This window comes from Varroa destructor, unplaced genomic scaffold (genome assembly GCF_002443255.2).
Source record: "Varroa destructor unplaced genomic scaffold, Vdes_3.0 BEIS01000003.1, whole genome shotgun sequence".
In the NCBI taxonomy this organism is placed as follows: domain Eukaryota; kingdom Metazoa; phylum Arthropoda; class Arachnida; order Mesostigmata; family Varroidae; genus Varroa; species Varroa destructor.
The window spans coordinates 19,155,350-19,181,914 of record NW_019211456.1 but is presented as its reverse complement, the minus strand read 5'-3'; the positions used below and the strand labels follow the sequence as shown (position 1 = coordinate 19,181,914).

The 26,565-nt window shown below is 39.2% G+C and overlaps 1 protein-coding gene and 1 long non-coding RNA gene across 4 annotated transcripts in view; one reads left to right on the top strand and one right to left on the bottom strand.

Moving 5' to 3' along the window:
- Nucleotides 1-316: 316 nt before the first annotated feature.
- LOC111248062 (potassium channel subfamily K member 1-like) overlaps nt 317-26,565 on the bottom strand; it is a 107,752-nt gene continuing 81,503 nt past the window's right edge. The window contains exons 1-2 of one of the 3 annotated variants that reach the window (XM_086984798.1): nt 12,727-12,866; nt 317-1,964 (exon numbers count right to left, since the gene is read on the bottom strand). In XM_086984798.1, the coding sequence (XP_086840924.1) occupies nt 467-1,429 (963 nt within the window). In that variant the 5' untranslated portion in view covers nt 1,430-1,964; nt 12,727-12,866 and the 3' untranslated portion in view covers nt 317-466. Of the gene's footprint in view, nt 1,965-2,198; nt 2,365-4,986; nt 5,002-12,726; nt 12,867-26,565 lie in introns of those variants that run through there. The other 2 variants (XM_022799790.2, XR_015324616.1) reach the window with 2 other exon arrangements.
- LOC147756632 (uncharacterized) lies at nt 2,376-7,485 on the top strand. The gene is made up of 2 exons (XR_015324642.1): nt 2,376-3,047; nt 4,717-7,485. It is a non-coding gene; the product is annotated as an uncharacterized LOC147756632 (long non-coding RNA).

Sequence of the window (26,565 nt, the reverse complement as noted above, 5' to 3'; positions counted from 1 at the left end):
AATTAAATATAAATAAAATAAATAATTTAAAAGCTAAACTACTTTTCCACTCTAATCAAATTTGGGGAACAAAGATTTTTAAACTTTTATCAATTTAAATATATGTAGATTATTTTGCTGAATTATCTAAACAAAAAGCAATGTGCGTCTGATTGAAAGAATGAAACATAGAAATACTTACACCTTTATAAAGGGGAAAATATTCATTTGCTCGGCCTGTTGCTCGGCTGTGTTGCTCTTTGTGTGCTTACGTTTATCATATTTTGAATGTATAATTTCGTAATAAACGGTTGTCCTAGAGTAATTACACGCAGTATCATCGTAGAAAATGTGCTAGTTTATTGAGTAACACTTCCTCAGTTAGCATATCAAATCAGATAAAAAGACGTGTGCGTCAAGAACTTCGTGAATTTGTTTGAATGCGCTTAAGCATTGAATGGTAAATATTCCGCTGGAATTCATTTGACTACATGGTGAGCTTGCGAGCGGGTTGTTTGTTAATCGATTCAAATAGTCTCGACTTTTCTTTGACGGACATGTAAACCGTGACACTTTCAGTGGCTTCTTCGTCCATAGTTTCCAAATCGCTGCTAAGGAGAAAGTATGCGCCAAGATTAAGCTGAGGCACATCATAGAACACAGCGAGTAAAAGAAGCACGAAGCAGATACCTAGTAAGAGGTAAACGGATACTGACACCGTATACCATTCGTGAGCTGTGAAGCTGCGCCGATCTCCTTTGGGCACGAGATCTCCGAGGCCAATCGTCGTCAGTGAGATGAAACAGTAATATAACGAGTCTACGATGTTCCAATCTGGCTCAATATAAGTGAAGATGGCGGCTGGCAGCAACAAAAAAAAGACACTGAATAGGAGACCGACCACAAAAAGGTTGATCATCTTCCGTTCTAATGGTGACGTTCGACCATGCTTCCCCAGGTAGTGTATAAGGCCTCGGCAGGGTTGCAGAAGCCGCTCGACTATAGCACCCATCAACAGCAAAGTCAGAGGTATACCGAAGCCGGCGTACAACACTGAAAGTATTCGCCCAGACGAGGTTAACGGCGTCACACTGCCGTATCCAACGGTGGTAATCAACGTTGTACAAAATAACAAACCATTAGAAAATGTCCACAGGGGTAGATCACTAGCATTTGCTATTGGATCAATCCGGTTCTGCTGAAGAATGAGCGCCTCGTGCAGAAATCGTTCGAGATCCGAATCGTTAATGCCGTTACGGTGTTTTATTAGAAAATCCGCTCGAAAATGACGGAAGTTATCGCGAAGTTGCTGCTCATGGTTGTGCTCGAAATAGGTAAATATGAGAGCGCCGAAACATAGATAACATATGAGTCCTCCGAGTAAAACTAGAGTAAAAAAGTTTGACCTTCTAATACCGAACATCGCACGACGAGCCGTGAATTCCGACATCTTCGCCGATGCTTTTTATATAATAGTCTTCCACGAAAAACAATATACGCATGGATATGAGAGTCAATAGAAGTATTCACAGTGATCTTAGTGCTATCTAAATCTATGCAACAACGGTAACAGGTCCGCAATCACTTAGGCGGTGTTCCGCTTTTCATTATACGAGCAACCTCAGCGTTAGAGTACATGGTACACAGTTGACCCCAAAAAACATGAGCACCATACACCACGGCACTATTTCTGAACGCAATAATATTCATAATTTTCTTACAACCTAAAGGCGCAAAATAAATGTAAAAATGAGCACTTCAACGAGTTGGACGGGCACTGATAATTGTTACAGGTGGCCAGCGAATCGATCCACAAACAACCATTGTCATTTATATCGCGACTGTCATAACATCTCCATGGCCCTTAGCGGCTTTGTGAAACACGGGCATCGTTTTAGTTGTTTTAAGCTTGGTCGAAACGATCTCATGACTTGTCCTTGCAGACAATACGCTGACTCTAGACTCACGTACGGAGCGGGGATGACCTGTAACGGAAAGGGCAACTGGGCGCTATAGATTTGATTGTTTACTTTGGTTATTTGGTACCCTGAAAAGACGGTTATGGCTCAGAAAGGAGGATGGACAACGAACCGCAACAACGTTCGATATCACGGCTCGAGCTATATATGCTATTGTTATAATCTCTCCTCCACAGGGTTTGGCCCTGAACGTAACAAAAATGCTCGTGCACTTTTAGGTAGCATCGGCAAAAAACGTACTGGTACCACCACTAAATTGTCGTGGTGATGAGAGCAACCGTTCTCGCTGTGGAGCTGAGGCTGTTGTGCATGTCGACATGTTGACACGATGCTGGCGCTCGACGCCTGTCTAACATGTCCTATGCTCATCAAGGCCTGAGGTCTCTCGGCAAGGCCTGTTTCAGAGGTAATTCCTAACTCCGTAGCCCTTCAGAAACATTTACAAATGAAAAAAAGTTATTTGAATGATTTTGCAGCCATCGCCACTTGACATCTACCAATGTACTTTGCACGAGCAGCGTGATCGGTAACGCAACTAGATGCCCTAAAGAACAGCAATCCGATACACAAATTGCAATGCAATAATGTATCGTATAGACGTTCGAAATCCTTTGCTAAGCACAATCGTCATCAAAAAAAAAAGCGACACATAAAAAATAAAGCATATAGAGCGTGGCGTACGATTAGTGACAGTATATTAATGGTGCGTAAAACAAAACATAAACTTCAACTTATTCACGAAACTACAGTTTTGAGAAGCCCTAAGTTAGTAGAAAAATAATGACAAAAGAAGTTTTACATTACACAAAACGTGCTGTATCATAATGTACTATAACCAGTCACCAGTACTATTCAGAACAAAAACAGTTGCCATTTGTCATAAGTATCCCATTTGCATACCATTTACATATTTCAGAAGCTCCACTGTAAACCCTTTTGCTGAATTGAGTGAATGCATTGAACCTCGGTAGGAAAAGAAATCCGAATTCACGGAAAATGGCAAACGACGAAGCCATGTCAGCTAGATTTGTTAGCTGTAAAGGAAATGTCAGTCGTTGGACGCGATGATTAGAGCGGCTGATCGCGGAGGTAAGCAAGAAAGCGATCGCCTATGAGATAGAAATATCTTTTAGCTATTTAAAAGCTAACAGGGCGGCGACACGCATGTATTCTTTTATCCACAAAGAGCAGTTCCTTGCCGATCATTAATAATAGAAATTCTTTGGGCCCTGCCAAACACTAGCGCATCGTTCTTTGAGTCCTGTGAACTATTCTGAAATGGTGTACTTTTCAAATTTGAAGTACATAGCACAGCAGTGACAGAAAGCGAAATCTTTATTTAAAAGACGAGTCTCCCAAAACTTGTCAGTCTCTCGGCGATTGAGCCATGAAGTGCTCCTGCCATTTCATCGACATAACGTAAACTGCGCCCCAACAAGTGTCATGTGCTGTGTATCGATGACTCTCCGAGGTGAACGAAATGTTGCGAATTCCGTTTTATTGTTACTTTACGCAGGACCAAGTGTCCTGAAGGTCTCAATAATCAGGGACAATCTAGTAGGTTCAATATGGAAAAGCATCGATGTATCACCTCTGTAAGCGATAGCATTACGAATACAATTCTCAAAAACCAAAATGGATTAAGTGGGAAAGGTCAAGCAGTTTCAGGCGGTTCAGTCAAGCAGCGCCTGTCAAATCTGTTAATTATTGTTTTTTTGAACCAAAACCTTGGATAAGTAATTGACTGTAAAATTGAAATGCTAATGCAGTAGTTTCGGCATCTACTTTGGGACATCGGCAGCCCCGCAGACCTAATTGGCGACGGTAAAAAAAATATGAACAAGCTTGGCAGTACTGCGTTCGTATCAGAAGTCTTACAGCTAAATACTAGCGGTTATTGCGGTATTATTTTGTGTTTAGGCGTACAACGAAGGCATATTCAAACCTAAAGGCACAATATCCATATCGGAAAAACAGATTTCGGAGACAGCTCATACGAGTCGCTCTCGCTTGGATGAGGTTCCTTGCCAATACAGATGAAATAGGTTAAATAATCAGTTTGTTATTCCCTTATAATGTAATTCCAATAATCGCCATGATATACTGACGCGGAGTTCCGTAGTTAAAAACATAATAGACGCCAGAAATTGCATCTTGTCAAATACTAACATTTGGATAACAACCTCACTAGCGAAACTAGCGAACACAGCGGAATATTTGGGCGCGCGTCGCCATTATATGAGCGAATTACGCTACTATTTGCTTTCTATATGAGCTTATCCTGAATCAGCATTGAAAAATCGGATCTACTAATTGAGTGTTGCTCAGCTATAGCTATCACTCCATGGCTAGATGTAGGGCTTGCCACTGTGCCAAAGCTGAATAGCAGAAAGAGATGAAAGCAGATTGACAAGGCAAAAAATGATCACAAAATTCTAGACGACCTCTAATCAGAGTTGAAAGAAATTACATATGATCTTAATCCTCAAAGTACCAACACAGTAATTAACTCCGGCACGTTAGTACCTACATTACTGGGTCCTGATAGTGAAAAATACCTTGATAACTACTTGGTTATATACACTGTATTTTAGACGGCATTCAGTTGTTTCCGTCCATCGAACTTCGCTGTGCATGCCTTTTTTTTGCACGCAATTATTATTACACCTAAAGGTAGCCTATATAAATATACATTGCGATTTTATTAATGTGCTAAACGTACGATAATAACTTTTTTTTTTATTTAAACCTTATCCAGATGTCCTCGATGAGCCTTTTCGCGCCTTCTGTGAAATGCAAGGCTTCCCAGCGAAGCGCATGTTCCTACTGCAATATACGGTAAAATACTGATTGTGTGGCTGAGTTTGAATATAGCGAACCGCTAAGTACCTCAACACATACGTAAATATATAAGGGAACAACAATTCCACACCTTGGGGAAGATGCGTGGTGCGCATTTGTGACTCTACTATTCGTTGCAATGTTTTGTTCAAGTAGTCTAATGGGTGGCAGCTATCGAAGTTGTGATACGAACACCGTGAACCTGTTGATGGCAAATAAAGCGAACACGGTTAGCGTTTTAATCTGGGTGCCATCATTTCTTAAATTCAAAAGCAATATTTTTCTCCCATACAAAGGTTTTATCGATTACAGGTCGGAGCGTTGCGGAGCGTTTTGGCCGTGCAGCTGGAGCACATACGAAGTATCAAAGGCAACTATCAAAAAATAACGTGCCAGTTATTTCTGTGCCTTCACCGAGTGAACGCTTGCACAATACACAATGTAGATCTTAACGAAAACTCACGAAATACGTTCTCTGGATCCTGACGACTTTAGCAGATACGTATATGACCAGGCATGGAACGTGTGATCGGTCGTTAGGTCCAATTGCACTTGTGCTGTGGAAGCTTGTGATCGAAATGAAGACATAGAGGCGAAAAGGTCCTAGCGTAGCTTAAGTTCGAACTAAATACTTATTATAGGATTTTTGGTACAATGATATTATCTTGTTGAACAATCTGTCTTTACTTGAGTGATCAAAAACTTCCGCACCCAAAAGTAGTCTTAATGAAATTGGGGCATTTGCTGAGCGAGATGGTCGCTTGCAATAGAAGTTGTTGCTTTTCGACAAAAGTAGTTTATTTCTATCATTATGAAGGCTTTGCTTTACCGATTACTTTAAAACAAAGTTATGCAGTTGTGTGAGACTACAATGTGACGACAAAGCGTGCTAAAATATGGTACCATACTATACAGATGTATCCATATACTTCCAAGTTTCATGTTTAATACCGTGTCGAAGTATACGTTCACTGCTACATGTAAGAATCGCACATGCGATATGTATTTGTACAATTTATGTAAAATTATTAATAGAATTTGCTCCCACCAAGTATTACTGAAGACCGCGCTTATCAAGAGGCAGAAATTTCTATACAATGTTTCTAGCTCGCAATAAAATTTTATAATAGCTATTATGTTGAGTACTATCAGTTGAGCATATCGCTAGGCTAAAGAATACGAAACGCGGTCCATGAAATATATATATTTATATATGTAGATATGTAGTATTCACATTGTCCTTTCAGAGGCTTCAATAAATGGTCTTCAATCAGATGCATGCCGAATGCATTTTGATCCGGAAACCTCCCACTACTACAGTTGCTACTGTTTGCGTTCTGCCAGGCAAACTTTTTCAGATAAATTCTGGCGCTACAAATTTAAAAAGAAGCTGTGGAAATATGAGATAAATTCCGCTTATGAAAATCTAGAATTGTGCCCTTATAACTTGTGCCTCTGCTCATGCTCGCTGTGGGACATTGGTTATGTGGCTTTACTCCAAAACGGGTGGACCGATCACGAATTTATGCCAATTGACAACTTTTCCATTGAGCTGGCCTGAGGCACTGCGCTGGTGACCTTGCCCAAAATGCCGCTGGGATCTATTGCTATAATGAATTGGTCAGCGACAACATGACAGTGTGACTAATATTATCATCAGTCGCCATAGCGGCTACATAATGATCGAAGCTCCACAGATCTTCGTTAGGTGCAACAATCGCACGCATAGTATTGGTCGTGCGGTCAATCAGTATAAATCACATTATACCGCCTACCGTGCAACAGTGTGGGAAAGAATGTATCAGGGTTCGGTTGTCCTAAGGTGGAGTAAGTAAATAAGTAGGTGTGGTCCTGGGAATAAAACGACTGCTCACTTCATTTGTGCAGCGACTGTCATATATTATTTCGTCACATTTAATCCGTTGATACAATGAACCCAAAAGCTAGTGTATTTGTGGTCGTGCTGGTGATACTCGGAATTGCGGTATTAAGAACGAAAGGCCAACGGTCCATAATGAGACCATCTGCGGCTCCACGGCCTGTAGCGACACCGAGAAACGGATTTCGGTCGCAATTCGCTAATCCACGAGCGACGATCTTGACTCTAAGGCAACAAGGTCGGCGACACAATCGGTCTAACGCTCGTCAGCGGACAACAACTACGACGCCCTGTGCAACGGATTCGTCCCATATGACAAAGTTGGCATCGAAAATGACAGCCGTCAGTGCATTTTTTTGTGTAGAGTTTCTGGCTGACGCAGAGATTTTCTTCAAGGACGCCGCTTGACGCGTGGGTATGACCAGACGAGGCGCGGACGCTGCATGGAGCATCCTCGTTAAGTACTCAACCGTTGGTGAGATCGACCCGACGCAAAAGACTACACCTGAAGAGGAAAAGAGATGGCTCAAAAAATGAAAGGAGGACACTGAGTGAGAGCGACCGAGGGAAACTGACCGAACTCGAACGGGGATTAAAGGCGGAAATCAACAAAAGGATCAAAAACGAGGCTAAGGCACCTGAAATTGACCCCACCATGATTGAGTCTGAAAAGAAATAGGGCAGTTCTTATTCCGATACTTCACTGAGGCATAAGAGTACATTTTTGGGCTCGCCACATCATAGATTTGTTGACAGTTGTAATGATGCTAATAAATTACGACATTTTATTACTCATTTTCAAATACATATTTATGTTTGACATGATGAAAACACGAGATGTCATTGCATTACCATAGTCTTCTAAGGTTTCCCTTGAGAATGCAAGGTTTGTGATCAAAAACTGTATCCCGTGGATCCCACATTGTCCGCATTTTTCGAAATCTAAGCAAGGTGCATTGCATTATCCTGAAAAATCAGCACTACGACAGAGTTCTCTTATAAGCTGTTGCAGTATCATAGTCAGAAAATATTATATAGGTGTGGAGTTAATGTTCGGTTTACGTACTGCTGCGTTGACGCACTTCATTCGGTTTTCTACCTTTGCCATAATTCGAACGTCTTCTAATCAAACACCATTGACCTTAAGCAGCATTTTGAATAGCGGATAAATACCAAAAAAAGCGTCCACATGTAATATTTAATATAAGTCTACTGATGGCCAAGGCTAGTGTTGAGGAATACCGTGGTTGTTGTTTCAAGACCTGCCATCTACCCATACCACACAATTTATATGAACGATAAACGTTATTTTTCATTGGAGTGTATCCAGTAATCGTTTAAAAAGCAAATAAAGTTTGCCTATCAAGATTATATTCGGAAGTAGCTTTGCTGAAGCAGTTGCTGGTAAGTTCAAACGATTTGGTCCTGTGAAACCAAGAATTGGACAGCAAGCCTAGGACACGTCCCGGAGCTGCTGTGTATTCATAGGCAGTAAAATAGGCACTATCAAAGCACATGGCACGAATCATGCAAACCTTAAGCCACTTTTTTTTTAACTGTTCTGAGCTCAAATGGCTTATCGTGCTCCATCTATTTGGTCATATTTATTCAAACGTGTGTCAGTATAAGTCATAACTTAGAACTTATTTTTGAATACAAATATGGTGCCGTATTTCGATTGTATTATAAATTGCTATGGTTGCTATTCGAGAAAAATGTCACGGCTTATTCTACCTCGGGTAACATTGTGCCACGTTGGCAATAATGAAAACGAAATATTATTGCTACTATAATTGTCCGAAAAAACGGTAGTGGTTTCTATTACTTATGCCAATTTTGGGTAGTGGTTCTTCATTGATTTCAAACGGGTCTCGGTAACTACTAGAAAAAATATGGTGTCAACAAGACCAACTGTACACAATTTGGTTTTGTTTTTGACAAACCCCATTCGGAATTTCATTTTCAAACTTTTCGAGTATTATGGTTAAAATTGTTTATTGTTTTTTCTCTCTGTTATTTAATCACCAAGATAAGCGAGAAACTCTCTTTTTGCCAAGTTCCTTAGTCTTCAGCCAAGTTCGTCCCTCATGTCATCGTATCTGATCTTGGTTTTCTTTGTTTTTATTATTCAAATTATGCAAACTGCAAGAAGAAATAGTGTTGAAAAATAACGCAATTCTAGTTTTCTTTATTTGATGACAAAGTGGACCAATTTTATTTTAGGAATTGTTTCATGTCAGGCGCGTGTTAATATAAATTTTGTAAAGCCTTTATTGGTATATTTGACACTGTTTACGTAATAAAAGAAAAAAGCTGTTGCGCATTCATAAAGGAGACAAACCTAGCGCCACTACGTCATCTTTATGGCTAATTTTGCTCTACGTTCGTAGATTAACGTTTCTGATGTAAAGAAATTTCCATACCTATAATTAACTAATACGAACTGTAGATCTACTTAATGAATCCGCCAAACATAAAATACGACATTAGCAAAATGCTATCATAGTTCTCTATTCCGTGTTTTTTGATTGGGTGTTCAAATATCGCTTTAATCCCGCGCGCTCAAGTGATAGTGCCTAATTTCATTTTCTTTATTTTTCTTTTCTAGTGAAAAAGCGAACCACGAGGAAAGATAGTAATCGATAATATTGAAGTACGAATTTTCTTTATTATTAAGTGTTGGGAAAGGGAAAGTTATAGGCACTATATATCTGAACTGAAAATCTGAAAATTGATCCACATTAGGGCTTTTGCAATACAAGCTTAATCGAGCTTTTTTGGTTGATCCGACTTACTTTGCTTACATAACATCAAGAATATGATGGAAGACGTAATAGGTACAGTTATAGATAAAAGATGTTATTTAAAGTGTTTTCGTTAGCAAAATATTTTGTTAGTCGTTAGTAACGATTGCAGCAGATTTTAACCAAAAAAAAATGAACGAAGTATATAGTATAAATGTGGAGAAAGTAACAGGATTGATATTAATATTTTTCAATGAAGTGCTACCAATTCGACATGATTATATATGAGTCTTCTAAGCGTTCATCAAGCTACGATCTGAACAATTTAATTTACGTAGAATTGTCACTAAGTAAGTTTGAAGATGTAATATTTCATATGAAGTCGACAAGTGGGTGACCTTTTGAGTGTAGTACGTTTCTTCCTGAACGCCTGCGTCACCCCAGTTGGCTTTGCACTACAGATCTACTGTATATACAAAATCAAACGATACGTCATCCGTTATAATTTCATTGGTCATCGGCATTGTCCGCAGACTCGGTTTTATCAACTATTAAACGATAAAGAAATAACGCATTGTAAGCCTTATTGTCAGCAGATTCAGATACAAGGTGTATAAATACAGGGCAGAGTGGAGAATTATCAATTAGTTCTTCAATTTTGGCGCAAAATATCGATATCTGTTTAGTAACTGCATAACTACTCTCCGTTTGCTCGGACGTTCAAGCTAATCCCAAAAGCCATCGTCGCATGCCCTAGCGGCACGCCAGTGTGGCAAATATATGGCAAGGAACAGTACGCCCTTTTAGTATCGTGGTCGCTTTTAGTATCGTATCACTCTTGTTGTTCATTGCACAATGTGTGTGCTGGAGTAGCTTATGCTTACTCTTTATATTTCGTATCAACGCCCAGCCTTAACCTATATAGATACCACGTAATTTTAGTAGTGGAACCTAAATCTGGAAAATTAACCTAACGCCTTTGAGGTTATAACGGTAGTTTTTCTTTCGGGCTCTCAGCGTACCTAGATTTAAATGTTTTCGTGCAAACAATAGAGAAAAATAAAAAAAAAAACAAATTGGGTTCAACGAACGATGAAACTCCTAATCAATGCAGCAAACTTGTTACATCTACATTGATCGATAACTGAATAGGGTGATAAAGTTTTTTACTTACTTGGTGAAGAAGACAATTTATGCTACAATAAAGGTCTCAACATAATCAGCTTAAATTCGTAACCTTTATTCGAAAAATCTATATCTGAAATTGAGCCTTTAACAGTAAGTGACCTAGAAAATGTGCCACGTTTTTTATATGGCACTAGCATTAAATATCGCCTTAGACAGTTAGCCTTCTCGGTACAGAGCAAAGGTGTCTACGAGCAGTTTCAAACACGCGGTCTTAACTTTATTAAGCAAATACATTGAATTTGCGCCATAATGGAACAATACTACATAATCTGCAGTTAGCAATAATAAACCCGTGCACATGCGAGCATACGTAGCACGAGAATTTGACGTAAAATGGACATTTACGTATTAAAAATGTTATGTATAACGGGTGCCGGATAAATTCATTCAGTTGCTGTAAACAACGGAACGGCTCGACCCGGTCCTTTCTAGGCCCCTATGTTGTATTACTTACTATTAGGGGCTTGAAAGCAAAAGTAGCCCGTGGTGCTGAGAGATTCCGCGAGTGCGTTGGTCAGCTCTAATCAAAATTTTCTCATTGTCCACGCAATCATTACTCTACTGTTTTTTTAAAAAATACTCGGCAACGGAGAATTACTCAAAACTGAAAGCAACGCCAGGTGGCACTTAAATAAAGGTCTTCCATAAAAAGTGCGTGAGATTCGATTCCAGTAAAGTTATGGTGATATGTACTTGCACTTTTCGTTTATTGCCCGTTTTGACGTATTTGATAAATGTTCGTTCGAGGTTGTAATGCTAGCTTCATCTAAGAGTTACATCTAGGAAAATTACCCTTTCGAGAAAACGCCTAAATACAATCCTTAACAGCAATATATATTCAGTATTTTTCTATTTACTGTTGTATCAACATAGTAAAATTTCAGTTATGGCAAGCCAATTTTCAGCAGAATCATTGCATCATAGGTAAGTAGTTCGCGCCGTCTCTAGCACATCTCGCGCAAAATATGTTATCATTCCAGTCGGCCCTTTACCGCCAATTTGATCGATAGTAACAAAAACTATACGATTTTTAATTGGGTTCGTTGTGTTATTGTTTTTATTCTTGACAAGGATTATCTTTTCGCCATATTTCTATAAATCGAACAGACCAGCATTTATCGAAGCTTCGAACATCCGGCTTTCTGTTGAAAATACCCATATTAATTCCTTGGCTGACTAAGCGAATGCGAAAGAAGCTTCTCAAAGCTGAAGTCGACGAAATGCGGGTACGTTTAGCGGAGCCTGCCAAGTTACAATCCTATTGCTTTCTGCCCGATAGTTATAAATAATTATTACGCAGGATTTTAGATTTAACCCTCTAGTCTAAGGTGTTTGGTTAGGGAGTACTTCGACAACATGGTTAGCCTACAGGTCATCATCATTTCGGCCTTTCTGTTACCCCTCCGATGGCACAGACTCGTTGCCAGGGCAAAACTTTGAACTGTGTTAAGAACTGGTGGAAACTTCACCGCGTCGAAGTAGCGAATTTTAACTGTAGGTATTTACCTTTTTGCATGGTTCTCTAGCTTCGATCCTAGCCCAAAGTATGTATACTATTGTCCTATATTTGACTCTAAGGATTTGTTTATTTTTTAAGCATTGCGAAAGAATTAGTCTGCTAAAGCTTTTAACAGTTTCAGAGTATGTTAGACCTAAATGTTAAGAAGGTAGAGACTGATTTTTCAGGAACGAAGCACACTTTAAAATCAATAATGACCCCGATCGAACGTGTTTGACAGCTTCACGGAAGTGGCTAGAGTGTCTTGTTTCGCCCGGATGCCTTTAACTATGCCTTCATGGTTAGGAAATGAGAAGATATTTATCCGTTTACAAGAACTGCTACAGTCCAAAAAAGATCGATCAAAGCCGCTATTGAATCCCCAAAGAAGTAGACGAATTGCCTATACGTAGATAGATAGTGTTTTTTGCATGGACAGGTAACGATCAATGTGTCGATGATGATGGAAAAGTGTGACAGTGGCAGTCTTTTTAGCGTCCCTTCTCTACACGCACTGAATATTGAATTTTTAGCGTATGTGTAATTAGGAGGTCTAGATTTAAACGGAGGCGGGAAAATGACTACGTAGACGTATTGCCCTATGGGCGTTTTTCTCACCGTTATGTTTGTCCTACTTATAATATGCCGATACTGAGTGGATAAACAACTTCATGGACCATTTCCAAAAGATTAATTTCGGCTAGACCTGCTTTATGTTGGTGGTTGAGCCAGTGCTGATTGACCTCCAATGATATTATCTGAAAGAGAAAGTACCATGAGATACAGAGGATATCTCTGCGGCTGAAATAAATAAACGAATCTTGCTTCGGAGTAGTGATATAAAAATGTTTCGTCAATGAATGAACTTACTGGGCTCATAAAAAGATTCTGTTGACAATCGTACATGAAACAATACTGCTATTACCTATTACAGTATTGCATTGAGATTTTAAAATAAAGCAATAGAGGCCATTACGTAATGCAGATTTAAGAAACTAGCCTATCAAAACACAACACTGCCTAATTCGGAAAAAAAAAACATCGAAAGCGTTATGCTTATTTTGTATTTATATCGTATGCTTGTTTAACTCGACACCATTAATTCAGCGTACATTGATAAAATCGTAGGATGCATTTTAAATCGTCGAAGGTATTATACGTAAATGATCCTTGACGCATCTTTAAGTTTGCTGGAACATTTGAGTTTAATAATTGAAGATTTACAGTAGCGACCAAAGGTCTTCTTGAGGATAGTTAAAGAGTGTTTCCATTCGCCTGAACTACAGACCACCCATTTTTTGGCGGACGAACTATTAGAAATTGTAATCTTTCGATCATGTTTGGGTTGCAAATTCAGAAAACCAATTTTTGAATCTATTCTCTTAATAATGCTTTTCTTTCGTTCATTACAGTAATTTTCTTCTGCTTTTTCAGTTGATATATGTTGACTACGTCTCAGCAGCTACTTAGAAACATATTTGGTGTGTTTTTATTTTAACTTCTAGGTGCTGAGAGGTATTTCACAAGTTTACTTGTTTTTCATCTAGGCTTTTTTAGGCTTACTCGAAGGCCTCGACACTAAACGTGCAGTAAAGGCGCCATGGTCTATACAGGGTTAATAGCTGGGAGCTAACAGCAATGGCAGCAGCGAGAGTAGTTTCTAAAGGGAGTCGGTAGGAGGAGTTTGCAAGCTTTTTTTTTGTTCTATTTATGGATGTGCCATTACGAATGCGCTACTAGTTACGTTAGATCTCTGAGTACAGCATAAAGCTATCCAATGCATGTTGCATATATAGGGAACACCTATTGACAACTAAATTTTATAGAGTTAACTATAGTTTCAATACCAAACAAAAAAAAATACAAACTATAATACAGAATTGCAGCAGTGATTCACTGTGGTTAAAGCAAAACATTATGTTATAGCTGTCCGATTCCTAGAAAATTGACACATTAGTACAAAAGACCTTCGTGCCTGCGTATTTCAATATATGCTTCGATAATATCGTCAATTATTCCCATATATAGTAGTTGTTATAGGCTAAAACGCAAACGAAAGAATTAAGGAAATATGAGGCCATATAACCAATATAACGTTCTACGGATTTTAAAGTAAAAGCTATACTACAGTGTTTCCATAGATAATTCTTGAATAAAATAAAACGCACTTCAAAAATATGAAAAAAAAGGTCGCACTGGAACCCGTTACAATGGAACTTAATTATGTTGTAGTTCAATTTTGGTAGGAATCTAGAAAGAAGGATATGTAAATCAAGCTAATTTTCCCATGTAGCATTATATAAAACTAAAATATTACACGCCCTGATTCACAGTTGAACTAACAAAGACGTGCCTAAAGCAAAAGCATAGGCGAGCGTAGCACTTTGAGCTGTGGTGAATTTGAATCCGATCTTACATTATTTAAGTAAAAATAATTAGAATGAATAAAACGCCACTCGTTTTCTATTGACAAGTGTTCGTGGTTAACGATAATAGCAGTTGTGCTACTGTCAGTATAGATCCCGTCGCATCCATTCTATTAAAGTTTCAAGTGAGGCAGTTCGCTGCGTATCTACGTAGTCTCTTCGTCCCCTTGCGTAAGGGAAGCTATTGGGAATAATCATCTTTGAGAAGTTTTTTATGTAGATCCATTTTTTGTCAACGCATCATGCCCAAGATTTTCTTAGAAAATCATACACTCTTCTGTTCTGTACCCGCCTGTGAGTACGATACTTTTCCTTCGAAGTTTGGATACATCATGTTACTACAAATAATAATTATTGATACAAATAAAAATAGAAATATCTGCTTACACTGTTTCTACAAACATATCTGAGTTTCTCTAACATCTTACTGTGGCTAGTCCCTAACATACAACATTTAGTCATGCCATTGTATAGACTGAACAGTTTATACTTTAGTTCATGACTGAATCAAAATAGTTTTATTCATTTCTTACGAAATAATAAAAATAATAAAAAAGTAACTCAACACTGCACATACAGAAAATATTTTATTGTTATAACCTCTACAGCTAACCAATATGGCGGAATGTGTATTCAATTTATAGTTACTTTACAATGACAAGTTTTTTATTAATGTCGGGATTGTATTCGAGCTCTTCCTGAGTAAAATTAAATAGGTGCGGGTACGTAGTGACGTTATCTTTTGTGCGGAGTGTGTCAAACACAGGTTCAGCCAGGGCTGTCCAAGGCGAAGGGCGTTTAGCTGAATCATACTGCAATAATGAATCAAGTAAATCAAGAATGGATTGGGCGACGGTAGCATCAAACGCAGAACAAACATGCCTTCGTTTTGGTTTTGGATATAAATTATACTGGCATGTTGGTTGCATGGCGATGAGCTCCTCTTCGGTCGGTGCTCCAATTACGTCCCGGATAGCTGCTAGCTGATCGACAGTGTCACTTCCGACAAAAAGTGGCCGAAGCAGAAGCATCTCGCCAAGAACGCAACCTACTGACCACAGATCGACCTTACAATCGTAATTTTTGTTACGCAGCAGTAGCTCCGGAGCCCGATACCATCGCGAACAGACGTAGGTTATCCTTTCAGCTGCATCAGTTATCTTCTGCGCTGCTCCGAAGTCGCAAAGCTTCACTTTCATCTTGCCTGCATGCAGGAGAACGTTACGCGGCTTAATATCTCGATGGGCAATATCTCGACGGTGCATATATGCCAAGCCACGAAGTATTTGGTAAACGATGATAGCGCAAGTTACCTCATCAAGCTTCCCGTTCGTGTCCGCTGTTTCATTAATTAGTGCGTGAACCGTTTTAGGCATATACTCCATAAAGATGTAGGTCCGATAACGGTTCCCGCCCATTTTTTTGTTGCAATGATACGCAATGCTTATAAGGTTCTCATGATTTAATTGAGTCATTATTTTTACTTCGAGTAATTTCGCCTTCGAGTGATTGATTTCTTTAAGGGCCAGTCGCTGACGTTGGAAAGTCAGTATTCTAGAAACGCTTCCAAAACTTCCCTGTGCAATATATTTACGGTAACGATAAATGAGCTTAACGTGTTTATTAGTGTTGGCATCAATGACCTGTTCTACAATCCAGTCTGTAAGGTCCTGGAAATCGATGCTGGAAGCCGACGATTCTGAGTTGTCGTCTTCAATTAGATCCATATCGGTTTTCGATGGACACTCAGCATCATGCTACAGGTGCTTTGTTATTATTTGTGATACCCAACTTCGTTGTCTGGTATACATCAATCGATCACTTCGCTAATCGAATAGATTTCGTTGCTGTAAATCGAGTTACCGTTAAGTGGTCATATTCCAGTACGTTTCCTGTTATCGTGTTGCCAACGCTTAGACTAATTACATCGTGTAAATAGGTCAGGCCATCCCTGACTTAGTGGAATGCGATGACAGCGAGGGGCGTAACGCACAGGGGCCTTTACAAATCGTTGCTCTTTTTTCTCATGCTGACTGTCTAGGGCACAAGGAAATTGTATAGATGTTTTCGTGTACGCAAGCGCGTGTAGATGCTAATGAATTTCCCTTTCGAGTCGCTCATTACAACCTTACAAGAAACCAGCTGCTCGATGTCAACTACCGCTTCGATGTCTCTCTCCGTTCAGGTCTTATCTAGACCCAAGCTACGACGGCTCTTACTTAATACGCTTTCCATTCACACATATAAGAACTGCGCTATACCAACACATCGATACGCCCATGGTCTTTTTGGCCGGGGCGGAGTATATGCACGGCACCGATGCATTAAACATTCCCGTAGTCCTAAATTTTGCTCAAAGCAAAAGCCTTTAATGTCTTCTGGCTCGTCCGCGATCACTTCAGACGTGTGAAGCGATCTATTTGTTGAACTGCTGGCGGCAATCTATACGCGCTCGATCCGTGCTGAAAGAGACAGGAACCTCTTAGCGAATCAGAAGTATCACAGAGGTAAACACACTCACGTATTCGACCGCCTGTTTTAGATCATCCTCTTCCCTACCCGCACTTGCCGATTGATCGGACCGTCCATCGTTCCAGTTAGAAAGAGCACATAGTCGTTTTCGAAATAGCACTGTTCTTTCGTTTTGGGAAAATATCACATGGTAATTATCCCGTAATCTTCCTCACAATCTGAACTGGTGTGTATGTGATCACTAACGAAACGGTCCCTATGATCGTCCCTTCCATCCAGCCAGACCTCTCAGCTGCCTTGAGACGACTACCGATACACACTCACTACCGGAAAGAGCAAATCAGTTACACAGCGCCCATACGAAGACAGCGGCAGACTATGGTTGATCAGCCACTCAGTTGCGAATATGCGAATATTTCGCGCGCGTTTAGAAACAAAAGCTTTGGCACCAACAATTTGTCGGGACTAGGCGTAAGCTGACGGAACTCTCTCGCCCCATCAGATCACCTGCAATCCAAGAGGCTTGTTTTTTGGCGTCATGCAAATAGTATGGATTTCTGGTTTATCTCTTTTGATACGATAGGTGTCTCTATAGGCTGTGTGGCAAAACAGATGCTCGCATCGTTTACGTGTAAAACTTAATTTACCTGCTTGTAATAATATATTGTCAGTGGCGCTATAGCTATAGCACCGATTAAGTTGTGCATTTTGTTAAGGGGTAGATGCCTGGGGATACATGTGCAGTTTCTTTGGTCAACAGGGTCAACAAGGAACTATATAAACAAGCGTAATTTGTCCTCACCTATTTATACCATTTTTTTATTAAATGCAGTCACATTTTTGTGAAGGCACTTATTTACCCATAGAAAACAATAAATTTTCAACAATATATTGCTGTACTGTGATTCATTTCACTTTTAAAAGCTACTTCGGGTTTGGTTGAAAACAAATAGGTGTTAAAAGATAATACTTCGTATCGTCTACTTTACCTAAATACGAAGGTGCCCAAATAGAGACAGTTCTGTGTTGTTTTTAAGGTAAGCTAAAAATACTATTTAAAGTTGACTTATTTTAGCTACATGAAATGTAACATGATGAAAAAGTGTTGGGTTTATTCCACGTAGAAGCTGTAGAGCTACAAATTGTTTCACAAAAATCACTTAAAGAACACACTTAAGAGAACAGATTAAATGTCTACATTATTTACAAACTTCAAATGTATGTTTGAAATTAGTTAACATTATTATGAGTCCAAGGACGTCCGTTCAAATATGTAATAATCCAGTCATTTCTAGTAGACCCCAGACTTAGCTTGCACTAACGCTTGCTGTCGTCGGCACAGAACGAATATAAGCTATATCGTTTATCATTTGGCAGGATTACGTGTCAGAATTATCAGTTGACCGTTTATAATCCCTGTGAAATTCAAATTATTGACACCGCACTACGAAGTAAACAACAGGCACAATCTAGTTCCCTTTTATGATATACTATGCCTCATACGCCCACAGAAATAGAGTGCGTCACGTTCTGATATGCTTAACATGCTAGACAAGCATGCTTTCTTCACAATTAAACCCGAAAATAAACACGTACCAGGCAAAGTGTTACAACAGTCATTTCAAGACACTGCGAGTCAATATAGAAATAATTATCAATTCAAAATAGGATTGGTACTCTCAAATATTAAAACAATCGAAAAACCCTAGCAGCACAAAGAAGCGATTGCAATTGAGTTCGTTGCCTTGGGAAAATTGCAGCAAGTGTTTGAATTGCAAAAAGAAATAATTATAAGGCGCCATTTACAAAGAAATCTGCGTTTTCCAATCGGAAGAACTCAAATTCAAAACTGCCGCCTGTAGCCGACTGGCGACAGTCATCTATGAGGCGTCTGCTAGCCGAGCTCTGTGCTTAGGGCAGCACGTGTTATCAGCAGAGGTTACGTTACTAAAAGCACTATTTGTCTGATACAATGGACAGCACTTGTTGCTCGGAATTCTCACGTGTTTTTGCATTAATTATGGACAGTGTCTAATCTTGGGGTCCATTCTAGGATCATTCTCCTGTTAAACACTATCCTAGATTTTAATTATACGTTATTAATAAATAGGTAGTGTACCATTTAATTTTCTTTTAACTTTAACAACCCTTAATGGTGTCGCTCCAGTCAGTTTCGTTATAGCAAGTAGCAGGAACTAAGGTCGGATGATTTTAATGTGTGTCCAACATTCAGCCTTTATATAAAGACCTTCGAACAATAGCTCGATTTCGCAGTGAACTGGAATTTTTTTTAGTTTTAATAGCCGCTAAAAACCGCACTTTTTTATGCGTGTAGCTGTCGGGTGATCGAAATATTATCACTAGAAGAGTGATATTATCCAGAGTTTTAATAGAACTTACAGAGCTCTAACCTATAGAGTTTTAATAGAACTTACGTAGATAGAATGTGTATGAATACATTCGGTGTAGGAACACAAAAAATCTATAGGGTATAGTATACTGTTAACAAGAAAAAAACTATTTATACTGAAACATTGTCACTTCTTATCCCTTAGCGTTGTTGAAGTTTTGATGGCATATGACTACGTAATTTTTCGAATTCGTTTATTTGTTCGTCTTGTTTGTGCTATTATTGTTGCTTTTATAACTCCTGTATATGGCCTATCTATTCCGGCAAACGGCATTTTGCGTAACTATTGTATAGTAAAGAGTATTAACCCACTTTTTTTTTAAATTGTACATGATAATAAGCACTGGTTATTTACGATAGTATAGAACCAATCATTCTTTGAATTCATCGAATCTACGCTTTTCATACGGAACAGAGATAGACCTGTAAGACGACACTTTTTGTTAGCTGTTTTATAGAATTTGAATCTACAGCCACCCTTTAAAGTTCTTGAAAATTCTTCTATTTTCTATAAACGTTATCGCTCCAAATAATTGATTACACTGACGTCGTGTCGTTGACGTGTCATAACGTGATTGGCACACATGCTTAATACGGGCGCTATTTATTATTTATAATAATAAGGGCGCAAATTAAAATTTACGATATTTCCAAATCTGCTGGTATTGCCTTAAGAATAATTTTAAAAAACACTTTTAACGGGCCAATTTGTTTTCTATTATACTGGTTTTCTGATGATTACCCATACTCTTGTACGAAACAATAAAAACAATATATTCTTCGGTCTGGTCTTTGAACAAATCGCTAGGTATTGTAGAAGCTTTTTTTATTCGATTGACGGTCACCTGATATAAAGATGTTCACATAAGCTTCGGGGAAGTCGAATAGTAAAAGAAGTTATCATATATGGGCATTCGTGTGATTGCCTCCCGATCAAACCGCTATCAGAGTTTATGCGTATTGGTAAGTGGCTGGCAGTGTCAAAGATGCAGCTCATACACGGGTTAACTCCTCAATGGCTTGTTAAAGCCTAACTGCGGTAATAGATTCTTCGAAACAATTTTCCCACACGCAAACCTTCTTTACAAAGTGCGACAAACGCGTCTTGCGACTAGATGGGAGGCTCCGTTTGAAAATTCGCTACATATCGATCAAAATGCATGGAATTCGGGAAATTTGAGTACTGCGCATAATTTACATATATTATCGTCGCAACGCTAATTTGTATGACGGTCAACGCTGAACGAAAGCCGTAACAGGAGCAAAAAAGCCAAATATGTCGCTCCAAGGGAATCGGCCTATTGGACTACGAAACTGGGCTATTATTCCCGCACTACTACTCTTGCATGCCACGTGACGATGCAGCTGGATACTGCCTTCATAGACAGGCACCATCCGTACTTGGCAGAGTATTCGGGAAGCTCGCCTCATTAATCTTTAAAGTAAGCAATGCAAAGATTTGTTTAGAAGAATGGAAAGGTGCGTATCATTATTGGAAGAGGGTGACGCTGGTGATATGAGTAAAATCAAGAAAGACTACACAGCATTTGCCGAAACCTTACAAATGACTCGCGAGTTCTAAAGCGACTGTCACAATTAGTTACGGATAAGGGTAGATAACTCTATAAGGAGGTTTTTCAGGAGACATGCTAGATAAACTGTACGAACGCTTAGAAAAGTGTATCCGTGGGATTTTCGAAGCGAGTGAGTAGAAAAAACTGCCGAAATTATTACTAAAGAATAATGAAAAATAAATGGTTACAAGCTACTGTGCTTCATAAACCGTTAGTATTCGAAGTATTTTTGTAATGAACTGACGATGGTTTAATAGGTCAATTCTCATGATATCTACAAGATATGGCCGATATATCTGGAAAAAAATACTAACGTAAGACCGCAGCAGTTATTATGTTCATATACAGTAATTCAGAATAGCTGTATTATATAATACAAGCTCATGGCTTGCTTTTCACTCTCTGTATTTTTGGTCATGAATCTAATCACTTATATATTTGTATGCATTGCGAATGGGCTCATATATTGTACTCTATAATCGAGATGACCTGAAGATGGTAGCAACATGTCGTTTGCTGTCGTATTTTTCATTAATAAGTGTAATACTTAGGTCAGAATGCCTTATTTTTTTAATTTATTTTAGCCATAACATCCATTATACATAATGTGAGTTTTCTTTGGAAATATTCATACACATGGCCTTTAATAGCTAGGTTCAGCTTACAAAGAGCTATCAAAGTCTCAACTGAGAAGGCACCTTGTAGGGTGAACCATTCTTTTCCTACGAGTTCGAAGACCCCACGTAAAAATTGACTCTCAACTGACATCTAAGAGATAACGTACATGAACCGAATCGGTGTTCGATTGGGTTCAAATCGAAATGCGCGGATAAAAACGGACCTTAAGACCAGACGGACAAATAAACAAGTAGATATCACTAGCCACGAGGCAGATCTAGCAGCAATATCATCGGATACACATACACATTTTAATATTTTGTATTCTGTAGCAATTATTCCCCTTTAAGGCATACATTGTAACATGATCGATTCAAATCGTATACTGGGCACTTATATTCCCAAGTCATTGGCTTTCAGTGGAATCTCTACTGAATGGGGTAATATCTGCTTCGGTAACCGTGTAGCAAAAAACGCGATCGAGTTTAACGCTTTAGTTTTCTTTCAGTTAGCCAATTCGATTTCGTAGTTACTCTCGTTTGTTTTGTCGTACGTGTCGAAGCACGGCCAATTCGGAATATGGCAACCAGAGTAAATGCATAAAAAGCCGCTGTAACGGGGTAAGGGATAGCGTGCTTACTATTTATATATATACAATAATTAGAGGGGTCGGTGGTGGTAAGAGTTCAAATCTCAGCGTGGACGCAATTCGCGTTGTGCTGGGAGCGAACGTATGACGAAAGACTTGACGGCGGCACCGGACGTAAAATTCGGAACAATTTTTTTAGGTACATATATATGCCATGTTTATTTGCTGTTCTTGAAATCATATCGACTGTAAAAATGTTTATCCAAATAAAAGCGTGATCCAAAATTCACACTGCTTTGAGCTGATTAAGTCTATAAAATCGTGTGATTATATTCTTTCTGTCACGTAAGATATCTAATATGAACTCGCGGTTCAAAATGATGCTAGGCCAATATGATTCAATACTCAGTGCCACTCACAGTGCTTTGCCATTCCTTCGCATTTGATGGGGGCCGGCATTATTGGTATCCTTGACAATGTCTCAATAACCAAGTGCCCTGTAACAATCCACGATTTTTCAGTATCTTTTCAAGTCTGTGGCTGCATGTTGCATGTGAAATTTTTGAGAGTAAGCGCGTCTGAAGCGAATATTTATCGGGTGCGAACAGACAAGCGTAGAGGTTAAACGTCTCCCCACACAGTGGCCTCTAACAATCCGTTTTGTTTTTGTTGTTGGTAAAAAAAAAGCTCCTTTATTACAGGTTTTATAGAACTTCATGTTTGTAGGCAACTGTAGCCTTCTTTTATTTCTTAATGGCGGTTCTCTGGTGGATTCAGACTATCACATACAGTTTTAGAATGTTGATAGGCCAAGCGCTTTCAACGCAGTGACCTTCAACCAAATCTAGCCAAGCTTACACACTACTTACAACGATTTAAAGAAGCACATTGCCTCTAGGTCACTTAAGGAAAACGGAGCAGTATATTATAAACTTTTAATTTGCTTAGGAAAATGCAGTCTTGATAAGGTTCAAGTGCTGGCAAAAATAACGTGCCGTTGCGTAATTGTTGCAATATTACAAGTCAATCAAAATTGTCAGTAACAGCTGAAAACAATTCCACATTTTTTCGTATAATTATCTGATTTTTATTTGACTTACGTTCTTTATAAACCCTCTTTTAGTTGAGTTGAGTAGGTAGAGAGGTGTTCAGGCTGATAGTGAGCGTCGAGCAATAGCATGTATACAGAAACGAAGAAGCCTTCAACGTGGTCGCGCGACAGTTAAAGCTGCCGACGACGACGATACCTCTAACATTCTTAATGGAATGATGGTTTTTGACGTCCCAAAAGCAAGCAGGCAAGATGCATGCTGCCAATTTTGTGGACAGAGAGCTGTCCGTTCCACGTAAAAAGGTCATCCACAGAGACTGTGTATTAAACATTGCTTTTATAGCAACCTACTGTATGATTTGAACTCTACGAGATATTCTCAGATAGCCACCTCCCCGAACGGTACAAGCGTACAAAACACAGCACCGGCAGCAAGAGTATTTTGTAACTAAGAAAAGGACCTTCAGTGGAAACACTAATATCCCCCAGCTTTCTCAGTGCCCCAATAATGGGATAACAATTAGGCGCCTGAGCTGTTAAATAAATCTGCCAGTTCATCGACGTTTGAAGTATTTCCAAACAAATAATAGCCCGGATAATAAAAGCTGAGTCCTGAGAAGTACAAGGTGTTGTTTATCGATAACTCTTCGAAATGAAGAAAACAATACAAGGTCTGTATTATTGGCGCTAACAACAAAACTTAATGTTTTGAGAGTTTCAATAGCTTCTTTCATACGCTTAAGACATTTCATGTATCAATAGCAATCCTGGGCCTCTGGGAGAGAAAATATCGAAAAGTCATCCGCATAAGAGATGGTTTTACACATGTGATCCGCCCAGATTTTAAACAGGATGGAATTGCCAAAGACGATGAACATGTATAGATCGGACTCAACCTTTAAGCCGTTTTGATTTCTACTCCACAGCAGGCACACTAAACATGATAAATCTATACTGCCCGTTGTGTTCTTAAGAAATATACCTTGAAGCAATCGGTGGCTGTCGGTTTGTATCCCAAACATTTTAAGATTTGGGAGGAGATCTAACAACTACGCAGTTAAAGGCGACCGCAACACTGAAAAGCGTGCCAAGCCAAACCTGTCTATTTTCAATGGCATCGACGACCTTTGCTAAAAATGTGCGAATCCGGTTTAGTCAATCAGAAATTCCAAAATTGAATTGAATAAGTCAAAAACCTGGGAGGCTTAAAGTGTTTATCAGGTCCGCTAATCATTAACTTTGGAAAACCTTGGGCAAATAGTTCTCGGTGCTGGATGGTAGTTGGTGGCCGGGCTAAGTTCGTCTCGATTTTTTAGCGGAGCTGTAGTCTTTGCGTACCTCTATCTATCAGAAAAGAAGCCTGGGTCAATGGATAGATTGTCAGTATCGGATTATGGACACATTCGCGTCAACTAAATAAGGAAATCAGTCACAGTTTGTCAAAATTATATGGTCGACACAAGTCTTCAAAGGCGGGCGAGTAAACTTGTTTGTACTGTAGTAGATATTTCTGAAGAAAAAACACCACGTATTTTTCACAGGAAAGCCTACCGAGAAGACTTACGTCCGAGTCACCTTCCAATAAATTAGGACAAGTAGAACTTGTAGCAGCTACCTTGTGTTATGTTGAACAAAATGACTAGGATAAAAACCAACAATATACCTCTCAAAAATTAAATTCTGTCTCACGGATGCCAGCTGACTAAACATGAATGTCATTACTGCTTCTTATTACTGTCGAAAGTACGGTAGAACTTGACTGCACAAAGATCCTTATCCTGGCGCCGCCCCCTTCGGATTCACGACTACAAAAATCCACAACCACCATAGCTGGCGTAATCAACACGTTTTAACTATGTTTCATTTAGAACCCCCAGATTAAATCTAGATCTCAAAGAAGGTTGTTGAAATCTTGAGTTTCCTGGATTTCCCGAGTCTTCTTGAGTTTCAGTGCTATTATTTATCGTTTAAAAAGTATCATACCACATTTTACACTCTCCGCTATTTTCAGAGTTTCATATATTAGTAATATTGATTCTGTCCATATGGTTCTCGCGTTGATGCTGAGTATAGCAGAAGCCGCCCGCGAAGCTCTGCAAACATTTAGCCTCCTCTCCTGAGTATGCCACGCTGAAAACACTAAACGCCAAATTCAAAAATGTACCCATTAATTTTGTGATCCAGAGTGCTTTTAACGATCTTCCTCTTACGCTTCATTGACGTAATGAACTATGGTGGAATCGAGGTCGTACCGGGAAGATTACTCTCAGCGCTCTGGCTGACCTGTCAGCTGTAGCAGTCCGCACTGTAGTAGTATACGATTTGCTTCGATCAGAGGAGTCAACCGGACCTCTCAGCTTGAACCGTCAATGAAACAGTATCAACCACCGCGACACTGGATTTCGCTTCTTGAAAAGTCGACGTATCATCCGGGCTTTTTTTCATACACTCAAAATAGTCAGGATGACGAAGTAGCTGAGTAAGATCCATTATAGCTGATACGTTTGGGTACGTTCTTACAATTGCTAATCATGTGAATGAATTGGCCGCAATCCTTACAGGTTTTTAACAACTTAGTTTCTATAGAAGTGCTTCAGCAAGCAGCTAACCTTCATTGGCCACCGGAAACATGTCACTCTGTGAAATTTTAGTATACTAAAATAAAAAATTAAATGATCCAATAATCTATCTAAAGTATTAGTAGTTCTATTATAGATGGCCCTCTCGACAATTTTAAGAAACGATTTCATTAGGTTAAGTTTGTATTAGTCGTATCCCAGTGATGAGAACCAGACTCGCCAATTAAAAATTCTGTTGATGGACGCCCATTGCGTATTCTTGAATAAACGTCCCAGCATAACAATTCCATTTATCAATGCCTAGCTATGACTCAATAAGGTTTCATGGTGGTGGTAAACCTGCATATACGACTGCGTTTGCAAGATCGATCTAATCGGATATAGCTAGCTAAGTTGGTGCTGGAAGCACTAATTCTAGAGGCTGATAACTGCTTAACTCATTTGTGCGTAGCGCGATGAAAAGGCTCTATAGTGGCGATTTTATCAGCAGCTCTGTTGCGTAAAAGCATGTGGCGGGCCTGCTTAAGACTCGGAACGTAATACTTTTATGGTGCATTAGCATCATAGCTTTTGCATATTGGTCGTCATCCCTAGGCCAGCAAAAAAATACGTCATTTTTTCATACGCAAACCACGCAACTAACACTAAAAAGGCCGCTGGCATAAACAACTGTTTACCATTACTGCGTTAGCTGTGTTCTATAGCGTAATATTATATATATATATATATATATACATA